The 20,012-nt window shown below is 43.3% G+C and overlaps 1 protein-coding gene and 1 pseudogene across 2 annotated transcripts; one reads left to right on the top strand and one right to left on the bottom strand.

Annotated features, from left to right (window-relative positions):
* Window positions 1-289: 289 nt before the first annotated feature.
* Window positions 290-14,221, bottom strand: epsti1 (epithelial stromal interaction 1). 2 transcript variants are annotated; one of them, XM_064944322.1, is made up of 11 exons: window positions 13,956-14,221; window positions 11,727-11,785; window positions 11,107-11,190; window positions 10,892-10,965; window positions 10,276-10,359; window positions 9,587-9,660; window positions 8,743-8,827; window positions 6,287-6,409; window positions 6,108-6,169; window positions 5,625-5,830; window positions 290-1,103 (listed from the first exon to the last, which is right to left on the bottom strand). In XM_064944322.1, the coding sequence occupies exons 1-11, from the start codon at window positions 14,138-14,140 to the stop codon at window positions 976-978; spliced, it is 1,164 nt and encodes a 387-aa protein (XP_064800394.1). In that variant the 5' UTR covers window positions 14,141-14,221; the 3' UTR covers window positions 290-975. The 2 variants fall into 2 exon arrangements, with proteins under 2 accessions (XP_064800394.1, XP_064800395.1); XM_064944323.1 differs by having other exon boundaries at window positions 6,287-6,370; window positions 13,956-14,219.
* The window catches only part of LOC135519521 (dnaJ homolog subfamily C member 15-like), an 18,179-nt pseudogene continuing 12,325 nt past the window's right edge, over window positions 14,159-20,012 (top strand).

The following is a 20,012-nucleotide window of genomic DNA, read 5'->3' as shown; positions in this document are numbered from 1 at the left end:
TATGTCTGAGAGGGGTTTTGGTTGGCAGTAACACAACCCTGCGCCATGTGAAGGTACCACTCTGTTCTATGTTCTGATCATTTATAAGAAGGGGATGGCATCGCTATTGTCCGGTAAATAATGAATGGAAGTGTTGTTTTTTTAATCACCTTTGTGTCCTATTGTTACAAACACTGGCTTCTATGTTGATCTATTTTGGGTCAACTGACAAAGACATATTCGCAAGTACCCTTAGAAAGTACAGCATCATAGAAAGACAAAGACAAAGCTTCTTCAACCGTGTATCGTATCGTGTTGAACAACGATTTATTAAGCACAGCCCTGGATAGCTGACCCAAACATCACAATACTAATTCAATCAGGGAAACATCTGAAGAATACAAAGTGAAAAGTCAAACATCTCAGCAAAACCAGAGGTGACACAGAACATAAAGACCCAATATATTATCTAATAGGACACACCAAGGGAGACGGTCTATTGTTGTCCATCATACAGATGACAAACCCTTGTAATGGATAGCCAACATGCTATTGTGATTAGCCTTTATTCAGAGAAACAGAAAACAGGACAGATGTTTCCATAACAACACAATGAGCTTGTTAAAAGCCAAATGGATATAAAGATGCTGACTCATCCTAGTGACCTACAACTCATTTGTAAAAAACATCCTAAATCAATGTCAGACACAATGGAGCAATTTGTAATTTGTGCTGAAGAAATTAAGTAGTTTCACTCTATTATTATTACTAAGATATTACCTTTCACAATAGTATCATTACTTGATCCATAGATATTGTCAAGTTTCACAATATTATCATTATTACGGAATCAAGTTTCACAATTGTACTATTACTTTCAAGGTTCAGAATATTATTAGTACTAGATGAAGATATGAGGAAGATTCAGCACTAAAAGTTAATACACAAGGGTTGACATTAGACTAACACACATGCCTGTTGGTAGTCTCCGCAACACTAGATAAGTAAGTCATAGGCCTGTTGATAGTCTCCGTTACACTGAATGACGATGTCCTCCAGAAAGGGTCTCTCACAGAACGTGAAGCTATTCTGAAGCTTCATCACAACCCACTCAAAGTCTGGATCTGGAGGAGAGAAAAACAGAGTTCAGTGTTACATTTTACATTTATGCACATGTATGATTTTTCCAGTCATATTAGGTAACAAAGAAATCCTTTGTTGCGGTCTCTTGACAAGCCTGGGAAAGCAAGACAACTGCTCTCATGGAGTTTTATACCACACACAGTGTATGATCCTTTAGTTCTGAATACAGATGCAGGATCTTAATTTCAAATGTATATTGTCACAGCAAAATAATCCTGCAGCAACAGGATTTGAACACTTTGTCCATAATGTTGCTTGATTGGTGGTTTGGCTATTAGCCGGCCAAAGGTAGGCTACACGAAAAGTGCAATACTGTTAATATAACCGTGTGTTAATGTGGGTTTTCAGTGAATTTATGTCAATCACGAAGCTCATCTGCATTTCTAGTTGGAACATTTTCAGCAACAAAAGATTGATCAAATTAAGATCCTACATCTGTATCTAAACGCTGGGGTATGGAGACAGAGGTACCATATCCTGACCTATCAAACCCTAAATGAAAGCTATTTCTTCTGTATACAGCTGGATCTGTGCAACAGATGCCGTTGAATTTAGACTTGACTTTAGACCACTTTATGAGTTATGAAACGTTCTGATTTTGGATGAATGTTCCTTGTAATGAGAAACGATGACAGAGCTCTGCTTTGTATTCTAAACACCAAAGCCTCGTCCAAATCCCACACACACACACACACACACACACACACACACACACACACACACACACACACACACACACACACACACACACACACACACACACACACACACACACACACACACACACACACACACACACACACACACACACACACACAGTCAGACAAGACATAAGGATGACAGTCTCATCCCAGACCAAGCCCGTTCACTGCAGTCTGAGAGGACACTCCCATGATGCTCTCTGCTGGGTCATCTGGTTCAGCCAGGAAGGACAGATGACCAGAGAAGAGAGAGAGGGGGGGGGGGGTGGAGAGAAATAAAAATAAAAACACTGATCTTCCACCACAGTCATTCTGATCCAACCTGACCCTCCAACTAACCACAATATAACAGTCCCTGATCACACACACACACACACACACACACACACACACACACACACACACACACACACACACACACACACACACACACACACACTGAGCAGGGCAGTGAGGAGCCTGGAGGGAGAGGTCATCGGCCAGCCAGGAGGAGATTAGGAGTGTTATGGTGGTGAAGGACTAGCATCCTCTTTATATCCTTTATATCACCACGGCCATTTAGCCGACAGATGCTTTTCTCCAAAACTATTTCCAGTTGACGACTGGACTCTGTACATTACACCCTAATGAGGGTGGTTACTGAACATGGCCATTTACAACAGCTATCGGATCCAAGTTGACGGGTGTCTCCAGGATCAACCCACAACCCTGGCAACGAACCCAAAACCCTGGCATTGAACCCACAACCCTGGCAACGAACCCAAAACCCTGGCATCGAACCCACAACCCTGGCATCGAACCCACAACCCTGGCATCGAACCCACAACCCTGGCAACAAACCCAAAACCCTGGCATCGAACCCACAACCCTGGCATCGAACCCAAAACCCTGGCATCGAACCCACAACCCTGGCATCGAACCCACAACCCTGGCATCGAACCCACAACCCTGGCAACGAACCCAAAACCCTGGCATCGAACGCACAACCCTGGCATCGAACCCACAACCCTGGCATCGAACCCACAACCCTGGCATCGAACGCACAACCCTGGCATCGAACCCACAACCCTGGCATCGAACCCACAACCCTGGCAACGAACCCACAACCCTGGCATCGAACCCAACCTTGGCAGCGAACCCACAACCCTGGGATTGGACCTATAACCCTTTCATCAAACCTCCAACCCCAGCATGGAACCCAAAAGCCTGGCATCAAACCCACAACCCTGGCATTGCCAGGCCCATGCTCCAAACCACTGAGCCATCCAAGCCAGTTCACAGCCTGCTGCTAACTGGTTAGAAAGGATGAATGGCGTTGGTTTGTCAGGGATGATGGCTGAGATAGTTTGACCATGCAAAGCTCTGCACTGACAGGCAGAAAACTATGTGTACTTAGATGACAGCTGGGTTCGAACGCAGGTCTCCTGCGAAACCCACTGAGCAAAGCCTAGGCATTGCCTTGGGTAACTAATGCAAGTTTTCATGGGTGCGATGTGACCTTGAGAGCAAAAGTATTTTACAGATGTGATGACAAGTAGCAGTAGTTCCTGAAGTGAACTGTTCCTGAAGTGAACTGGTTCTGAAGTGAACTGTTTCTGAAGTGAACTGGTTATGAAGTGAACTGTTTCTGAAGTGAACTGTTCCTGAAGTGAACTGTTTCTGAAGTGAACTGGTTCTGAAGTGAACTGGTTATGAAGTGAACTGTTTCTGAAGTGAACTGTTCCTGAAGTGAACTGTTTCTGAAGTGAACTGGTTCTGAAGTGAACTGTTTCTGAAGTGAACTGTTTCTGAAGTGAACTGGTTCTGAAGTGAACTGTTTCTGAAGTGAACTGGTTCTGAAGTGAACTGGTTATGAAGTGAACTGTTTCTGAAGTGAACTGTTCCTGAAGTGAACTGTTTCTGAAGTGAACTGGTTCTGAAGTGAACTGTTTCTGAAGTGAACTGTTTCTGAAGTGAACTGTTTCTGAAGTGAACTGTTCCTAAAGTGAACTGTTTCTGAAGTGAACTGTTTCTGAAGTGAACTGTTCCTAAAGTGAACTGTTTCTGAAGTGAACTGTTCCTGAAGTGAACTGTTCCTAAAGTGAACTGTTTCTGAAGTGAACTGGTTCTGAAGTGAACTGTTTCTGAAGTGAACTGTTTCTGAAGTGAACTGTTCCTGAAGTGAACTGTTTCTGAAGTGAACTGTTCCTAAAGTGAACTGTTTCTGAAGTGAACTGTTCCTGAAGTGAACTGTTCCTAAAGTGAACTGTTTCTGAAGTGAACTGTTTCTGAAGTGAACTGTTCCTAAAGTGAACTGTTTCTGAAGTGAACTGGTCCTGGAGTGAACTGTTTCTGAAGTGAACTGGTTCTGAAGTGAACTGTTCCTGAAGTGAACTATTCCTGAAGTGAACTGTTCCTGAAGTGAACTGTTCCTGATGTGAACTGTTCCTGAAGTGAACTGTTTCTGAAGTGAACTGGTTCTGAAGTGAACTGTTCCTGAAGTGAACTGTTCCTAAAGTGAACTGTTCCTAAAGTGAACTGTTTCTGAAGTGAAATGTTCCGGAAGTGAACTGGTCCTGGAGTGAACTGTTGTTTCTGAAGTGAACTGGTCCTGGAGTGAACTGGTCCTAAAGTGAACTGTTTCTGAAGTGAACTGTTTCTGAAGTGAACTGGTCCTAAAGTGAACTGTTTCTGAAGTGAACTGTTTCTGAAGTGAACTGTTCCTGAAGTGAACTGTTCCTGAAGTGAACTGTTCCTAATTGTGAACTGGTCCTGAAGTGAACTGGTCCTAATTGTGAACTGGTCCTGAAGTGAACTAGTCCTAATTGTGAACTGTTCCTAAAGTGAACTGTTCCTGAAGTGAACTGGTCCTGAAGTGAACTGGTCCTGAAGTGAACTGGTCCTAATTGTGAACTGGTCCTGAAGTGAACTGGTACTGAAGTGAACTGGTCCTAATTGTGAACTGGTCCTGAAGTGAACTGGTACTGAAGTGAACTAGTCCTAATTGTGAACTGTTCCTAAAGTGAACTGTTCCTGAAGTGAACTGGTCCTGAAGTGAACTGGTCCTGAAGTGAACTGGTCCTAATTGTGAACTGGTCCTGAAGTGAACTGGTACTGAAGTGAACTGGTCCTAATTGTGAACTGGTCCTGAAGTGAACTGGTACTGAAGTGAACTGGTCCTAATTGTGAACTGGTCCTGAAGTGAACTGGTCCTGATGTGAACAGTGAAATCCAACAGAAATAAGCTCAAGCATCAGATGCCATCAGCTACAGAAGCCCAGGAACGTGGGAAGGGAATCAAAGCGTACCTTTGTTATGAGGAAACTCTAGTCAACAGAACATATGCTCCTGTCCTGCTGCTGCTATGTGGGCTTTGGCAATGGCTGCTGCCATTGATGGGTTCATTTAAAGGGTTTAGTCTTCTGCACAAACACACACACACATCTGAAGACTGCACACCTTGGCTCCAGGAGAATTAAATAATGTCAGAAGCATCTCTAAGAAGTGTTTCAAGCCCTGACCACTGGAATGTCTCTGACACATTGATTCATACATTATTTTGAAATTGTATTTACACTACACTGTATTATTGCCTTTTTTGTAGATAGGAGGCAGTGGTCCAAGTGGCCCATGGAGAGTGAGTTGAAAGCCGTGAAGTCATTTCTAACTCTCCCTCTGACAGCATCACACTGAGAAGCTTTTCCTTTCTACTTGACAGCTTGGCTCAGAGACACCAGAATTTCCCTCCCTTACTGACAGACTGTAATTAACGGTACCCAGTGTGCAAGTGTGTATGTGTACGTGCATCCGTGTGTGTCTTACTGGTCTCCTCTCGCCACTCTGAGGTGCTGTGTGCTGGGTCAGGCTCCGGGGATGTAAAGGTGTCTTGTGGTCGGGAGGTCTGGCTATGGGTCTGCCAGCCTCTTCTGTCCTCCTCCATAGCCACAGGGGGGCGCTGTAGCTCAATATGCCCCCCTGCAACCTCTGTGACCCCACCCTGCAGTCGGTCGAGGAAAGCTGATCTCCCCCTGCCACCAGACATAATCATTTGTATGTTATAAAGTGTTTCCTTGGAATGTATTCAGTATGTTTCTATGCTAATGTTTGTAACGCTGCAAGCAACATCTCCTTTACAGGGATAATAATATATTTTAAACTATTAAAAAGAGATTAGAAATATCAACAGATTACAGGCCGTCCAGCCAACTACTGGAGCAAAATAAATAAGGGAACAATGTCTAAACAGATCACTCAACATAAAAAAATGACAACTAGGTTTGAACATTGTTGTAAAAATGAGCACACCTTCTCAATTCTCTCATCCTCTCCTCCTCTTGATCACTCTCTTTCTCCTCCAAAACCTCAGTCTGAGGGGAAGAACATGGATTAGTACTGCCCCCATAACTGAACTGTAGTTTCATTCCTGCTTGGGCTACATATACCGATAACATTTGTTAGCAATGGTTGTATATTTGACAGGGTACCTTCTTCCTCTGTTCCTCCTTCTTCAGCTGTAGAGCGGTGTTCTCCTCCTCTCTCCTCTCTGACCTGTATTCCTGGGCTCTGGCCTGCAGGACAGGAACATAAGAAAACAGGGTCTCAGGACTCTGTTTGAACACAGACAGACAGAGTCAGAGACAGAGAGAGATAGATAGAGAGACAGACAGACAGACAGACAGACAGACAGACAGACAGACAGACAGACAGACAGACAGACAGACAGACAGACAGACAGACAGACAGACAGACAGAGTTGTTTTTCTGGTGTCAGGCTCTTTCTCTGTTCTCTATCCTCCGACTCTGGAGAGTAGGGAGTGCACAAACAACACAAAACTCACACAGTCACACACACCCGTGCACGCACACTCCCCACACAAACAGAGGATATAAGGAATATTAATCGTCCCTTAAGGAACCATCTCTGAAAGAACAACAAATTCCCCAGTACCCCAGTAGAGACCACATCAACCACACTCTCTTCCCCCTCGCTCCCCCTTCTTCCCGTTGCTCTCCCCCTCCTGTTCAGCGGCTTTGATCACTGGGTCTGTGACGTTGGTTTAGTTTGGAGGGATCCAGTACTGCAGTCTGGAGCACCTCCAGAAGACCAGGTCAATAGAGAGTAAAGCAGGAACACAGACATCCTGACACTCCTTCACTACCATGTTTTCAGAGAAAACAAGCAGAAAATATATGAATAGAATGTAGGATCTCTATGGAAACTGGAGAGGCATACCGCTACACACATTACTCTGTGTATGACTGTCTCCACAGAGATGACAGGTAGTGTCATGTGATGTTTCTATCCTTTTGGGTTATCCTACAGCCACTGCCTGTCAGGGAGAGGAATCCCTTTCTCTCTTCTGCTATCACTCTCTCTATTTCTCTATTCCTGTTCTGTTTCCTCATCTTTGCATGCAGCCCTCTTCCCATCGCTCTCTCTCCCTCTCTCCTCACCCTCTCTCTCTTCTCCCTCTCCTCACCCTCTCTTCTCCCTCTCCTCACCCTCTCTTCTCCCTCTCTCTCTCCCTTCCTCACCCTCTCTCCCTCTCCTTACCCCCCTCTCTCTCTCTTCTCCCTCTCTCACTCTCCCTTTACTCAGCCTCTCTAGCTATCTTTTCCCTCTCTCCCTCTCCTCTCTCTCTCTCCTTCTCTATCACTCCTGGCACGGCTAATTCTCCCAATAAGGTGAGAAATAAGGGAAACTAGAGAAACATGCACAACAATGAGAAAGGGCCACACAAGAAAACACTTCCTCTGTCTATCTGTCTGTCTAACACAGCTGTGCAATTTGAATAAATATGTCAGTTGACACATAATACTGTTGTCAGTCAGTACAGTATGAAACCCTTCCCAAACACACACATACTCAGGCCCTGAGAAACTTCCTTCCTGCTCTCCCCTGTCTGCTGTCTGCAGCATCACCAGACACGACACCACTGAGACCAGGCTCGGGCTTAGATGAGACATCAACACTACTATTATTAGCACGACATACAAACAATAGTATATTACACACATTAAGCTATGATGGCTTGTGGTCTATTTCTCCATCCTCTCCAGGTAGATTGATTGGTTCTTGTGGAGCTGGTTGACATAGCGACCTGGATGACATAGCAAAGATGACATCTGTGATTAGCAGGTCTTCCTGCATCCTGGCCTCGCATTGGCATCCTTCCAGGTACTTTCACCAGAACTACGCAGGTTATTCCACCCTTGGTCTGTCGGCAGTGAACTCCCCCCCCCCCCTCTCCCTCTCTATTCATCTCTCTCTCTCTATCTCACCATCTCTCCGTACTTTATGTGAACTCTGTGAGCCTCACCCCACCAACTCCCTTCCTATAACCATCAAATTATGAGGAGAGGGGGGATAGAGAGAAAGAGAGAGAAAGAGATGGAGAAAGAGATGGAGAAGGAAAGCAAGGGTAAAGAAAGATAGACAGAGAGAGAGAGAGAGAGAGAGAGAGAGAGAGAGAGAGAGAAAGAGAGCAAGACTTCTAGTGTGTATTTATTTACACTTACTTAAATCCAATCACAACCTCTAAAGTCTCTCTGTGCACAGGCTCTCTCTCTCTCTCACACACACACACACACACACACACACACACACACACACACACACACACACACACACACACACACACACACACACACACACACACACACACACACACACACACACACACACACACACACACACACGCACACAGTGTCCACAAGCTCTGACCAGAGGATGATATATTAAGGGGATGGGTCCTCTCCCCGGGCTGGGATGGACCAACATTTCTGGGGCTGAGTTTATCCCAACTCCACCCCGGTCAATGAAAGCAGATCGTATACAAAGATGAATCCATTGGTGTGAATTACCCCTGACCTCACAGCCACAGCTCTGAGAGTTCTGAACCCAGGGCCCTGTCTAGGATACACATACACATAGTCCTACCCAGGGTGATGTGTGTGAGGCACTAGTCACTGCCAATGGAGCTGCATCTGACCTCTCCACCCTCTGAAGGAACTGCTTTGTCTTCCTGCAGATCACACACACACACACATACACACAGTGGTGTTAATGTTTTCTGCAGACACTCCTGATTCTCCCTCACAGAGGGGTCACCTAGTCTGTTTGTCCAGGTCTGACTCTTACTGTCTTCATCCTCTTTCCTGTCCTGTGTCTCGGTCCTCTGTTCTAACGGTCCTGTCCCCGTCTCAGTCCCATCTGTAGCCCCGTCATCTGTACTCTGTAACTGCCTCTCCTCTCTCTACCCCTGACTCCAACATGCTCCCTCCGTCTGTCTGTCTGTCTGCCCGCCCGCCTGTCTGTCTGTACATGTTTGTATTTTTCCTTCCCTACAGTTCTCCTAGTGTGTGTCATGTTTGTTGTTGTTCGGCTGGTGCCAGTGGTGTGACATCAAACATAATTTTCCTCCAGAGGGGTTGGAATGTAGCCAGGGTTCCAATAACACAATAACTCCGTTGGGTGCTTAAGGGCTAAGGGTTTGGACCAGTGTTAATATTATTATGCTTTGGAGAAGAGATTCCTGCACATAACACTCTGTACATAAACATCCATTAAAGTGCAAGGGTTCTGCATTCTCCTTCAGTTTTGACTCTCCTCCACCTGTAATGATACGGTATGTTACTTCAGGTGAGTAGAAGGATTTACATGGTTCAGTGATGGATGTGAGGGTAAACAGGGAGAGACAGGTTAAGTGTGTGTCACACGCCCTCATCTCCTCTGATGTCTGCTACAGAAACACCTTATTTATTCACAAGTTCAAAGTGCTGACCTGAGGTGGTCCTGTTGGAGAATTTCTCTCCTCTGCCTCTCCTCCTGTTCTCTCCTCTCCTCCAGTCTCTCAGCCTGTAACATAGTTGAACACATCAGTGACTTGTTACTAATTAGTAGGGACTTGTCGTAACCATTCCCTCTCAGGTTACAATCAAGGACTAGGTTGTAGAGAGAAACATGGTCAGCTTCATTAGGTGGGTCACAAGACAGTGCTTGAAATGTTATTAAGGTGACTCGTTAAAGGTTACGTAATCACTGCTCTGGTGTCCTTCATGAACCACTATTAAGACATCTCTGTCTGTATTCACCACTCAGAGGACAGCCAGACATGGACTCAAACATGTGTAACAGCTCTCTCTGCTGCAGCCTGTGGTTCCAGGAAACACCATCAATCAGTCAGGGAACTATTGTCTCCTTAATGATGGGTGTGGATATGTCTCTTCCTCCATGTCTATTTTCCTCTCTTTCTCTCTCTCTCTCTCTCTCTCTCTCATTCAATCATCACATCAAGGATTAGTGTGCCTGCCAGCTGTCTGCAGTGACATCTGTTGGAATGAAATGGTATTACAGAGAGAAACAATACCTTCTGTATACCTACAGTATATGGCATGTAACAATACAGTGACATCAATAGTAAGTAAGAGATGTATTTGTACAGTGCTAACACCCTTTCCATCCCTCTCTTACCTTCTCCCGCTGTTTAGCCTTCATCCTGTCATTCTCCTCTTCCTCAGCCTGTTTCCGTTGCCGGTCCATCTCCTCTTTTCTCAGCTTCACACACACAACACAAGTAGACAACTTACTCACACTGTCTGTCAAGGGCTATTTAGAAGGCATCATCAAGAAATTAACAGAATGTGAGGGTTTTAAATGCCAGGCTGGAATACGGGCCATAAGGTTATAAATACATCTTTATTGTAAAGTGTAATGATGGAATACGGGCCATAAAGTTATAAATACATCTTTATTGTAAAGTGTAATGATGGAATAGGGGCCATAAAGGTATAAATACATCTTTATTGTAAAATGTAATGATGGAATATGGGCCATAAAGGTATAAATACATCTTTATTGTAAAGTGTAATGATGGAATACGGGCCATAAAGTTATAAATACATCTTTATTGTAAAATGTAATGATGGAATACGGGCCATAAAGTTATAAATACATCTTTATTGTAACATGTAATGATGGAATACGGGCCATAAAGTTATAAATACATCTTTATTGTAAAGTGTAATGATGGAATACGGGCCATACAGTTATAAATACATCTTTATTGTAAAGTGTAATGATGGAATACCTGTTTCTGCAGTTTAGATCGGCGTAACTCCAACAGCTGCCTCTCTCTGGCCTCAGCCAATGACACAGCACCACCTTACAGAGATGCATGCATTAGAAGATAATATTATTAATGTGTGTGTGTGTGTGTGTGTGTGTGTGTGTGTGTGTGTGTGTGTGTGTGTGTGTGTGTGTGTGTGTGTGTGTGTGTGTGTGTGTGTGTGTGTGTGTGTGTACCTAGCCTCTCTGGGGCCAGCTGGACAGGACCAGGTCTGTTTGCTTCCTTCCATCTCTGTAAATCCTCCTCTTCTTTCTGAGCCACTGCAGGTTAAAAGAGAATGGTGACATGTTGACATTTTACATTCCAAGTATATTTAAGCAAGGGGGGGTGTGGTATATGGCCAATATACCATGACTAAGGGTTGTTCTTAGGCACGACGCAACGTGGCCGTGGTATATTGGCCATATACCACAAACCCACGAGGTGCCTTATTGCTATTATAAACTGGTTACCAACATAATAAGAACAGTAAAAACAAATGTTTTGTCATACCTGTGCTATATGGTCTGATATACCACGGCTGTCAGCCAATCAGCATTCAGGGCTCGAACCACCCAGTTTATAATACAATATATAGTATATTACTAATATATACTATTACTGGAGGGAGGGGTAGATGGGAAGGGAGGGAGGGAGGGATAGAGGGATGGAGGGAGGGATGTAGAGATATATCAATGCTAATGTAATAAAACAGGCAGGGAGTGCACCTTGAACCGACCCCCAGAAATCGATTGTGCCACAAAAGCGTGCTCAAGTGGCAGAGTCAATATACCAGGGTCGCTACAACGAGACTTACTCATTTGTAGTTTACTCCTTCGTGATTCAATGGGTGGTAACATGGTGAACCCATCTGAACTGAGAGAGAGAGCATGGAAATTAAAATCAAATTGTATTTGTCACATGCACCTAATACAACATGTGTAGATCTTACCATGAAATGCTTACTTACAAGCCCTTAACCAACAATTTTTTGTAAGAAAATATTTGCTACATGTTAATATATATTTGTATTTAAGCTCAAAAATAATCTCACAATAAAATAACAATAACGAGCCTCCAGTATATACAGGGGGTACCTGTCCGAGACAAGGTGCTGGGGTAAAGGTTAGTCGAAGTACATTGAGGTAATATGTACATGTAGGTAGGGGTAAAGTGACTATGCATAGGTAATAAACAGTGAGTAGCAGTGTAAAAAGGGGGTCAATTCAAATAGTCTGGGTAGTGTTGGAGCGAACCATTGAGGAGAGAGCTGAGCATTACATAGGTCTGGTTGCAAGGCTGAAATAGCAAGGACATGCAAGTTAAGAGAAGATGACAACCAGGCCTCATGACACCCAGGCTATACTCTATTTTTGAAAGAATACATTAACCAAGACCATACGTGCATTCATGACAGCTGAACAGCAGAATACAGGAAGAAAGATGTAGGCAAGATAGCTGATGACTAACACGTAAAACATAAGCATGCAATACATACATTATTTTTAGAACATGGAACGAGTTCTGCCATCGTTGTAACCAAAAGCAGATATGAGCGTTAGTGGGAGTAAACAAGCAAAGAACTCAGAATAGGAATTTAATGGTGGCAGACGAACTAAGGGGGAGTAACTTTATTGACATAAGTGATGTACACAAATATTATGTATGTATAAAAGCAGAGCCAGTGCTAAGAAGGGGCGGCTGTTCCGCGGCCCAGCACGGCTCTAACTTGTATTAAAGTCTACATTGAATTCACAAAGTTCTTCTGAGAGTATTATATTTCTGAAACAATTATCCACGACATATTTGGCGTATATTTCTGAAACAATTATCCACGACAGAAGCCATTTGATTCGCTGTTCAGCAGTCTAATGGCTTGCGGTTAGCCTTTTGGACCTAGACTTTGCGCTCCGGTGTCGCTTGCCGTGCGGTAGCAGAGAGAACAGTCTAACACTAGGGTGGCTGGAGTCTTAAGACTGTTTTTAGGGCCTTCCTCTGACACCACATGGTATAGAGTTCCTGTATGGCAGGAAGCTTGGCTCTAGTGATGTACTTGGCCATACTACGCACTACCCTCTGTAGCGCCTTGCGGTCGGTCGTATGCAGAGCAGTTGCCATATCAAGCGGTGATGCAACCAGTCAGAGAAAGCGAGAGAAAGGGAAATGTAAATGCCTCCCCCTACTTAGACGTGTAATAACCTTCATAATCTTCTGTGCTAAGGGTTTTACCAGACAGAGGCAATATTCTTGTGCACCAAAACAGAACGCAAGCGTCTGCTCATATGCGCATGCGTGCGCATAGACTATTTTCACCAGAGATATTAGAGACAGAAGGAGATAGGAACGAATGGCCAATGTATAACATCCCGCCCAGCAAACTGTTGACCAATCACGTTTACGTTGTCATTCTGTGTCACGCGGTTGCTAACTTAATCGTCACGCAATCCCTTCTCAAAATCAGGTATGAGTCGATAAACATGCCTATTTTCCTCGGAAGTACGTAATGTCACGATTCCAAAGCTATACGATATTACAGATAACAAGTTAATCTCCAAAAGATGTGTAAATGTGTACTTCATGTTCACGAAATTCATGGTAATGTTAGGTTTTTAAACTTGCGCCCAATTGACTCCCATTCACTCCTGAAAGGAGAGCTCTAATTGTCCCACAATCGCCCAGAATGCACCGCGCGGCCCATTGACAACGTACACAATAGGCCCTATTAGGATTGCAATGCAGTTTTCCATCTCCTCAAAATAATCTCTGGTTTTCTCTTCCACTTCACAGGAATTAAGAGCATGAAACGAAACTGAAATTTACTGTAGCCGAAAGGAGAATATGACTTCACATAAATACTTCATTTAATACATTCTTAATTTGAATGACATTCCCAACCTTTACATAATAATACTTCCAAAACTATTCCCAATTTTTCTTAAACTTGATGCAGAAGAGAACCTTCTATATCAATATAGCCCGAATATCCCCCTGAAACATTGGAAAGTACATAGTCTAATGTAGATAAATATTATTGGCTACTACTCACTGTCGAGGCTGAGTTGGATCCTGCTGTGTTTGTGGGTCGGTGTTCGCGTTAACAGGTGCGTTAGCATTGACATTAGGATTGGAATCCCCGGGCTCTTGCCATGCATTATTTCCAGACTGCCTATTCGCTCTCCGATTAACTCCTGAATTGATTCTATTATTACTATAATATCCCTGGTCGTCCATGGTTGCAGCCTATATCCTATGGCTACTGACACAGAACTGTCTGAGACGCCGGTAAATTGGAGAAGCCCCTACCCCCCTGTGGCAGACACGCGTATTGGAAAGTTAACTCCCAGTATTACCCACAGACGACAGTGCCTTCAGAAAGTATTCACACCTCTTGACTTTTCCAAAATTTGTTGTACAAAGTGGGATTTTTTATGTGTTTAATTGACATCTTTTGTCAATGATCTACACCAAATACTCTAATGTCGACATGTAAGAAAAATTGGAACATTTTGTAAAACAAATCCTGAAAAATAAAACACTAATATATCTTGATTAGATAAGTATTCACAAGTCAAAACATGTTAGAATCACATTTGGCAGCGATTACAGCTGTGAGTATTTCTGGGTAAGTCTCAGAACTTTACCCACCTGGATTGTACAACATTTGGCCATTTATTATTTTCAAAATTCTTCAAGCTCAGTACAATTGGTTGTTGATCATTGCTAGACAACCATTTTCATGTATTGCCATAGATTTTCAAGCAGATTTAAGTCAAAACTGTAACTCAGCCACTTAGGAACATTCAATGTCTTCTTGGTAAGCAAGTCCAGTGTAAATTTGGCCTTGTTTTAGGTTATTGTCCTGCTGATAGATTAATTCATCTCCCAGTGTCTGGTGGAAGCAGACTGAACCAGGTTTACCTCTAGGATTATGCCTGTGCTTAGCTACATTCCATTTATTTTTTATTTATTTTTTATTCTGAAAAACTCCCCAGTCCTTACCTATTACAAGCATACCCATAACATGATAAAGCCACCACTATGCTTGACAGTATGGAGAGTGGTACTCAGTCATGTGTTGTATTGGATTTGCCCCAAACATAACACTTTGTATTCAGAACAAAAAGTTATGTGCTTTGCCACATTTTTGCAGTATTGCTTTAGTGCCTTGTTGAAAACAGGATGCATGTTTTGTAAATGTTTTATTCTGTACAGGCTTACTTCTTTTCACTCTGTCAATTAGGTTAGTATTGTGGAGTAACTACAATGTTGTTGATCCATCCTCAGTTTTCTTCTATCACAGCCATTAAACTCTGTAACTGTTTTAAAAGTCACCATTGGCCTCATTTCCTTCTTCTCCAGCAACTAAGTTAGGAAGGACACCTGTATATTTGTAGTGACTGGGTGTATTGATACACCATCCAAAGTGCAATTAATAACTTCATTAATAACTTCACTATGCTCAAAGGGATATTCAATGTCTGCTTTTTTACCCATCTACTAATAGGCATTGAGGCATTGAGAAACCTACCTGGTCTTTGTGATTGGATCTGTGTTTGAAATGCACTGCTTAACTGAGGGACCTTAGAGATAATAATTGTATGTGTGGGGTACAGAGATGATGTAGTCATTCAAAAATCATGTTAAACACCACTATTGTACACAGAGTAAGTCCATGCAACTTATTATGGGACTTGTTAAGCAAATCTTTAATACTGGACTCATTTAGGCTTGCCATAACAAAGGGGTTGAGTACTTATTGACTCAACACATTTCAGCTTTTCATTTTTAATACATTTGTAAAAATGTCACAAAACATCATTCCACTTTGAAATTATGAGGTATTGAGTGTAGGTCAGTGACACAGCATCTCTATTAAATCCATTTTAAATTGAGTCTGTAACACAACAAAATGTGGAAAACAATCAAGGGGTGTACAGTCAGCCCAACACTATAAAAGTTTAGCAGAATCGTTTTTACAACTGAATAAAAGTAATTTTACTGTATCCTAATACAAATTGTGTTGCAGGATTTAAATTCCCTAGGAGTAAATAAAAATGTATTGCTTCCATCTGCTATTGCTCCTGGTGTCGTGGGTGTGGAGTCAAATGCAGGAGACAGAGAGTTCAATGCTGTGCGTCTTTAATAGCACCAACGCACCACAGGGTGCTCACAATAGTTACGTTCCCAAACACAGGGAATCAAAATGTACAACGGAAAAAATCACGACCAGGCACTAACACGTACCTCTACAACAGAGCCGAAGGTTACACTGAAATAATCCCGCACAACAACCAGGCGGGCCGGCTGTCTAATAAAGACAAACTAATTAAACATAAACAGGTGCTACCACTAAACATACAAGGAGGGGGAGGAAAGACAATCAGTGGCAGCTAATAGGCCGGTGACGACGACCGCCAAGCGCCCGGGAAAGGGAACCACCCTCGGTCGGACTCGTGACAATTTGTTTGTTTTCATGTGATTCATTGATTAATAATATTTTTAAATAGAATGTTTTGCAAGAAAGGCCCTACAGGTAACTGCCAAAATAACAGAAACACCAACATAGTACGTTAATAGGGCGTTGGGCCACCATGAGCCACCAGAACAGCTTCAATAGCCTTGACATATATTCTGCCATGTAGCCTAAGTGTCTGGAACTCTATTTGATACCATTCTTCCATGATAAATTCAATCATTTGGTTTTTTGTTGATGGTGGCAGAAAACGCTGTTCCAGAATTTCCAATACATGTTTAATTAGGTTGAGATCTGGTAACAGAGAGACACACACACTTTAAACCCCTTATGCCTCCTTTGAGACCCTTCTTTCAAAGTCACTGAGAACTCTTCTTCTAGCCATGGTCGCCAAAATAATTGGCAACTGGGAATTTGTATACACGACCCTAAGCATGATGGAATGTTAATTGCTTAATTAACTTTCAATATGCGTTCGGTTCCTTATTTACTCAAGCGTTATCTTTATTTTGTCAGTTACCTGAAGATCACCTGTTCGTTCTGGATTACGAAATGGTATTTAAATTGATCTTGGGTTTTGTTCCATCAGACGCTTCGTAAACTAGTTGTGTCCTACAGGTACAGGTACAGGGGCATTGCAGTGACAGCGTGGGGAACGCCAGCGCGCTAACTATGGAAGGAGAAATGGCGCAATATGCTGAATACAATCCTCAATCTAACATCAGGAGCGAAACATAAATCGACAAAATACTTGTATGTATATCGATTATTTTGTTGTTTGAAATTTTGGTGGATAGCTGCGCTAGCTAGTTACATAACTCTGAAGCTAGCTAGCCAGCTAACATTAATACCAGACCGTTTAGCCAAGCTGTTTTACAGCTACGCTAGTTAGTGGATATCTAGCTACAGTAAGCAAGTTATGGTTGCAAATCCCAGCAATTATCAACGGAACCAAGGTTCTCATTAAGGTGATTAATCTAGCAGTCTCCAGTAACATGCTGTGATGTAATCAACCAGCTTGTGTATCAGCCATGCAATGAATGAATGAAACTGCATTGTTGTAGTAGTATTGATATTCTTCTGTATCTTCAGGGTGGCATTCTGATAGCGGTTGGCCTTGGTGTTGCTGCCGCAGGATTTGCAGGTAAGAAATGGCAAACACTCACACACCCAGGTTATTTAGAAAGTGTGTCTTACAGAACATTGTCATCTTCCAATTCAACACAACCGAAGTGGTGTTTTCAGGTTCTTGCAGAGAGCAACAGTGAATAGGTCCTTTCATGACATTGCTATCAGGGATGGTTGAAGAGTGTCTGCACAGCCATATTGTATCATGGTTAAGTAGTGTTTTCTGCCAATTGCCACAGGTTTGATCTGAGGTCAGAGTGTTAGTAGTTGTGATGGCCTTGAGGAAGAGCACAGCCTGGTTGTCCTCACTCTGTACATGGAAAGGGGGGTGTGTGTGGTCCTTACACTGGGTAAGGGCTTTCAGCTCTGGAGTTTTAGGAAAACAGCACCTCCAGGCAGCATGGAGTAGCCCACTCAGAACATGTCAATCATCAGTTTATAATTTATGCCCTGATTACTCCCAGAGTTGAGCTTAGCAGCATGGCTCTATAGATGACTGGTTTGGTGTTTTTCTCTTGGGAACCAGCTCCTCCCAGAGTTTTTTTTTTTTTGCTAACTTCTGAGTATATAAACCAGACAATGTTTGGCAGGGTCTAGGTGCTGACTAGCTCTATGTGGGTTTGGAGCGGGACAACAGCACTGACCCAGTACACACCGATGACACATACACGCTGAAGTGTATATCAAATAATATATACTTAACAAAAATATAAACGCAGCATGCAACAATTTCAATGATTTTTACTGAGTTACAGTTTATATAAGGAAATCAGTCAATTGAAATATATAAATTGGGCCCTAATCTATGGATTTCACATAACTGGGCAGGGGCACAAGCCATGGGTGGGCTTGGGAGGGCATAGGCCCACCTACTGGGGAGTCAGGCCCAGCCAATCACAATTATTCCCCCCGCCCCCCACCCCAAAAAACACACACACACACACACACACACACACAAAATGGCTTTATTGCAGACAGAAATGCTCTTCAGTTTCATCAACTATCCGGGTGGCTGATCTCATACAATTCCGCAGGTGAAGAAGCCGGATGTGGAGGTCCTGGGCTGGCATTGTTATACGTGGTCTGCGATTGTGAGGCCTGTTAGACGTACTGCCAAATTCTCTAAAATGACGTTGGAGGCAGCTCATGGTAGAGAAATTAACATTAAATTCTCTTGCAACCTTTCTGGTGGACATTTCTGCAGTCAGCATGCCAATTGCACCCTCCCTCAACTTGAGACATCTGTTGCATTGTGTTGTGTGACAGAACTGCACATTTTAGAGTGACCTTTTATTGTCCCCAGCACAAGGTGCACTTGTGTAATAATCATGCTGTTTAATCAGCTCCTTGATATGCCACACCTGTCATTTCTGTGATCTTTTATTTCACCTCATGAAACATGGGATGAGCACTTTACATATTGAGTTTATATATTTCTGTTTGTATTTGTCACATACACCTGATAGGTGCAGTGAAATGTGGTGTTTTACAGGGTCAGCCATAATAGTATTGTGCCCCTTGAACATATTAGGTTTAAGTGCCTTCGCTCAAGACACATCAACAGATTTTTCACCTTGATGACTCAGGTCTTTTGGTTACTGGCCCAAAACTCTAAACGCCAGGCCATCTGCCAACCATATTAGACAGGGCAAGAACATGGAACTGTGGAAAGGTGTTTGTGTGTAGGACAATAAACATGTACTGTGTTTTAGGTCGCTATGCGTTCCAGTTGTGGAAGCGTCTAGGACAAGTCCTGTCACAGGCTAAGAAGATGCCCACCTCAGTAAGTAACCAACTAACTTAGCTATGTAGTTCACAGGTCTAGGAGAGTACCACAATCCTAACCATAAGAGTGATAAAACATGTTGAGTGGTTTTGAGCAACTTTTACATACTCTGACTTTTATTAGAACACATCACTGAAGCTATGCATGATCAGTGATGAAACCAACTGATTTTGCAGAAAATTCTCCCCACACATGCACACATTGGCAAAACTGGGGGTTTCTTGTTTTGCCCCATCAGATAATCACCAAGCACCAATATTTGTGATGAAGTGTTCATTCCACTAACTGTCTGTAGGTCTGGTAGCGGGTGGGCTGACTGTCTATAGGTCTGGTTGTGGGTGGGCAGACTGTTTGGTAGCGGGTGGGCTGACTGTCTATAGGTCTGGTAGCGGGTGGGCTGACTGTCTATAGATCTGGTAGCGGGTGGGCTGACTGACTGTAGTTCGGGTAGCGGGTGGGCTGACTATGTAGGTCGGGTAGCGGGTGGGTTGACTGTCTGTAGGTCTGGTAGCGGGTGGGCTGACTGTCTGGTAGCGGGTGGGCTGACTGTCTGTAGGTCTGGTTGTGGGTGGGCTGACTGTCTGTAGGTCTGGTAGCGGGTGGGCTGACTGTCTGTAGGTCTGGTAGCGGGTGGGCTGACTGTCTGTAGGTCTGGTAGCGGGTGGGCTGACTGTCTATAGGTCGGGTAGCGGGTGGGCTGACTGTCTATAGGTCTG

This window comes from Oncorhynchus masou, chromosome 29, assembly GCF_036934945.1.
Source record: "Oncorhynchus masou masou isolate Uvic2021 chromosome 29, UVic_Omas_1.1, whole genome shotgun sequence".
Lineage (NCBI taxonomy): Eukaryota > Metazoa > Chordata > Actinopteri > Salmoniformes > Salmonidae > Oncorhynchus > Oncorhynchus masou.
Note: the sequence above shows the minus strand (reverse complement) of the source record. Positions and strands in the feature narration are given on the sequence as shown.

Excerpts from the sequence above, each read along its gene's own strand:
- epsti1 (XM_064944322.1), bottom strand. The coding sequence starts at position 14,140 with ATGGACGACCAGGGATATTATAGTAATAATAGAATCAATTCAGGAGTT. Across the intron at positions 11,786-13,955 it reads GATCCAACTCAGCCTCGACA|TTCAGATGGGTTCACCATGT; the intron begins GTGAGTAGTAGC and ends TCTCTCTCTCAG. Across the intron at positions 8,828-9,586 it reads CTCCAACAGGACCACCTCAG|GAAGACAAAGCAGTTCCTTC; the intron begins GTCAGCACTTTG and ends TGTGATCTGCAG.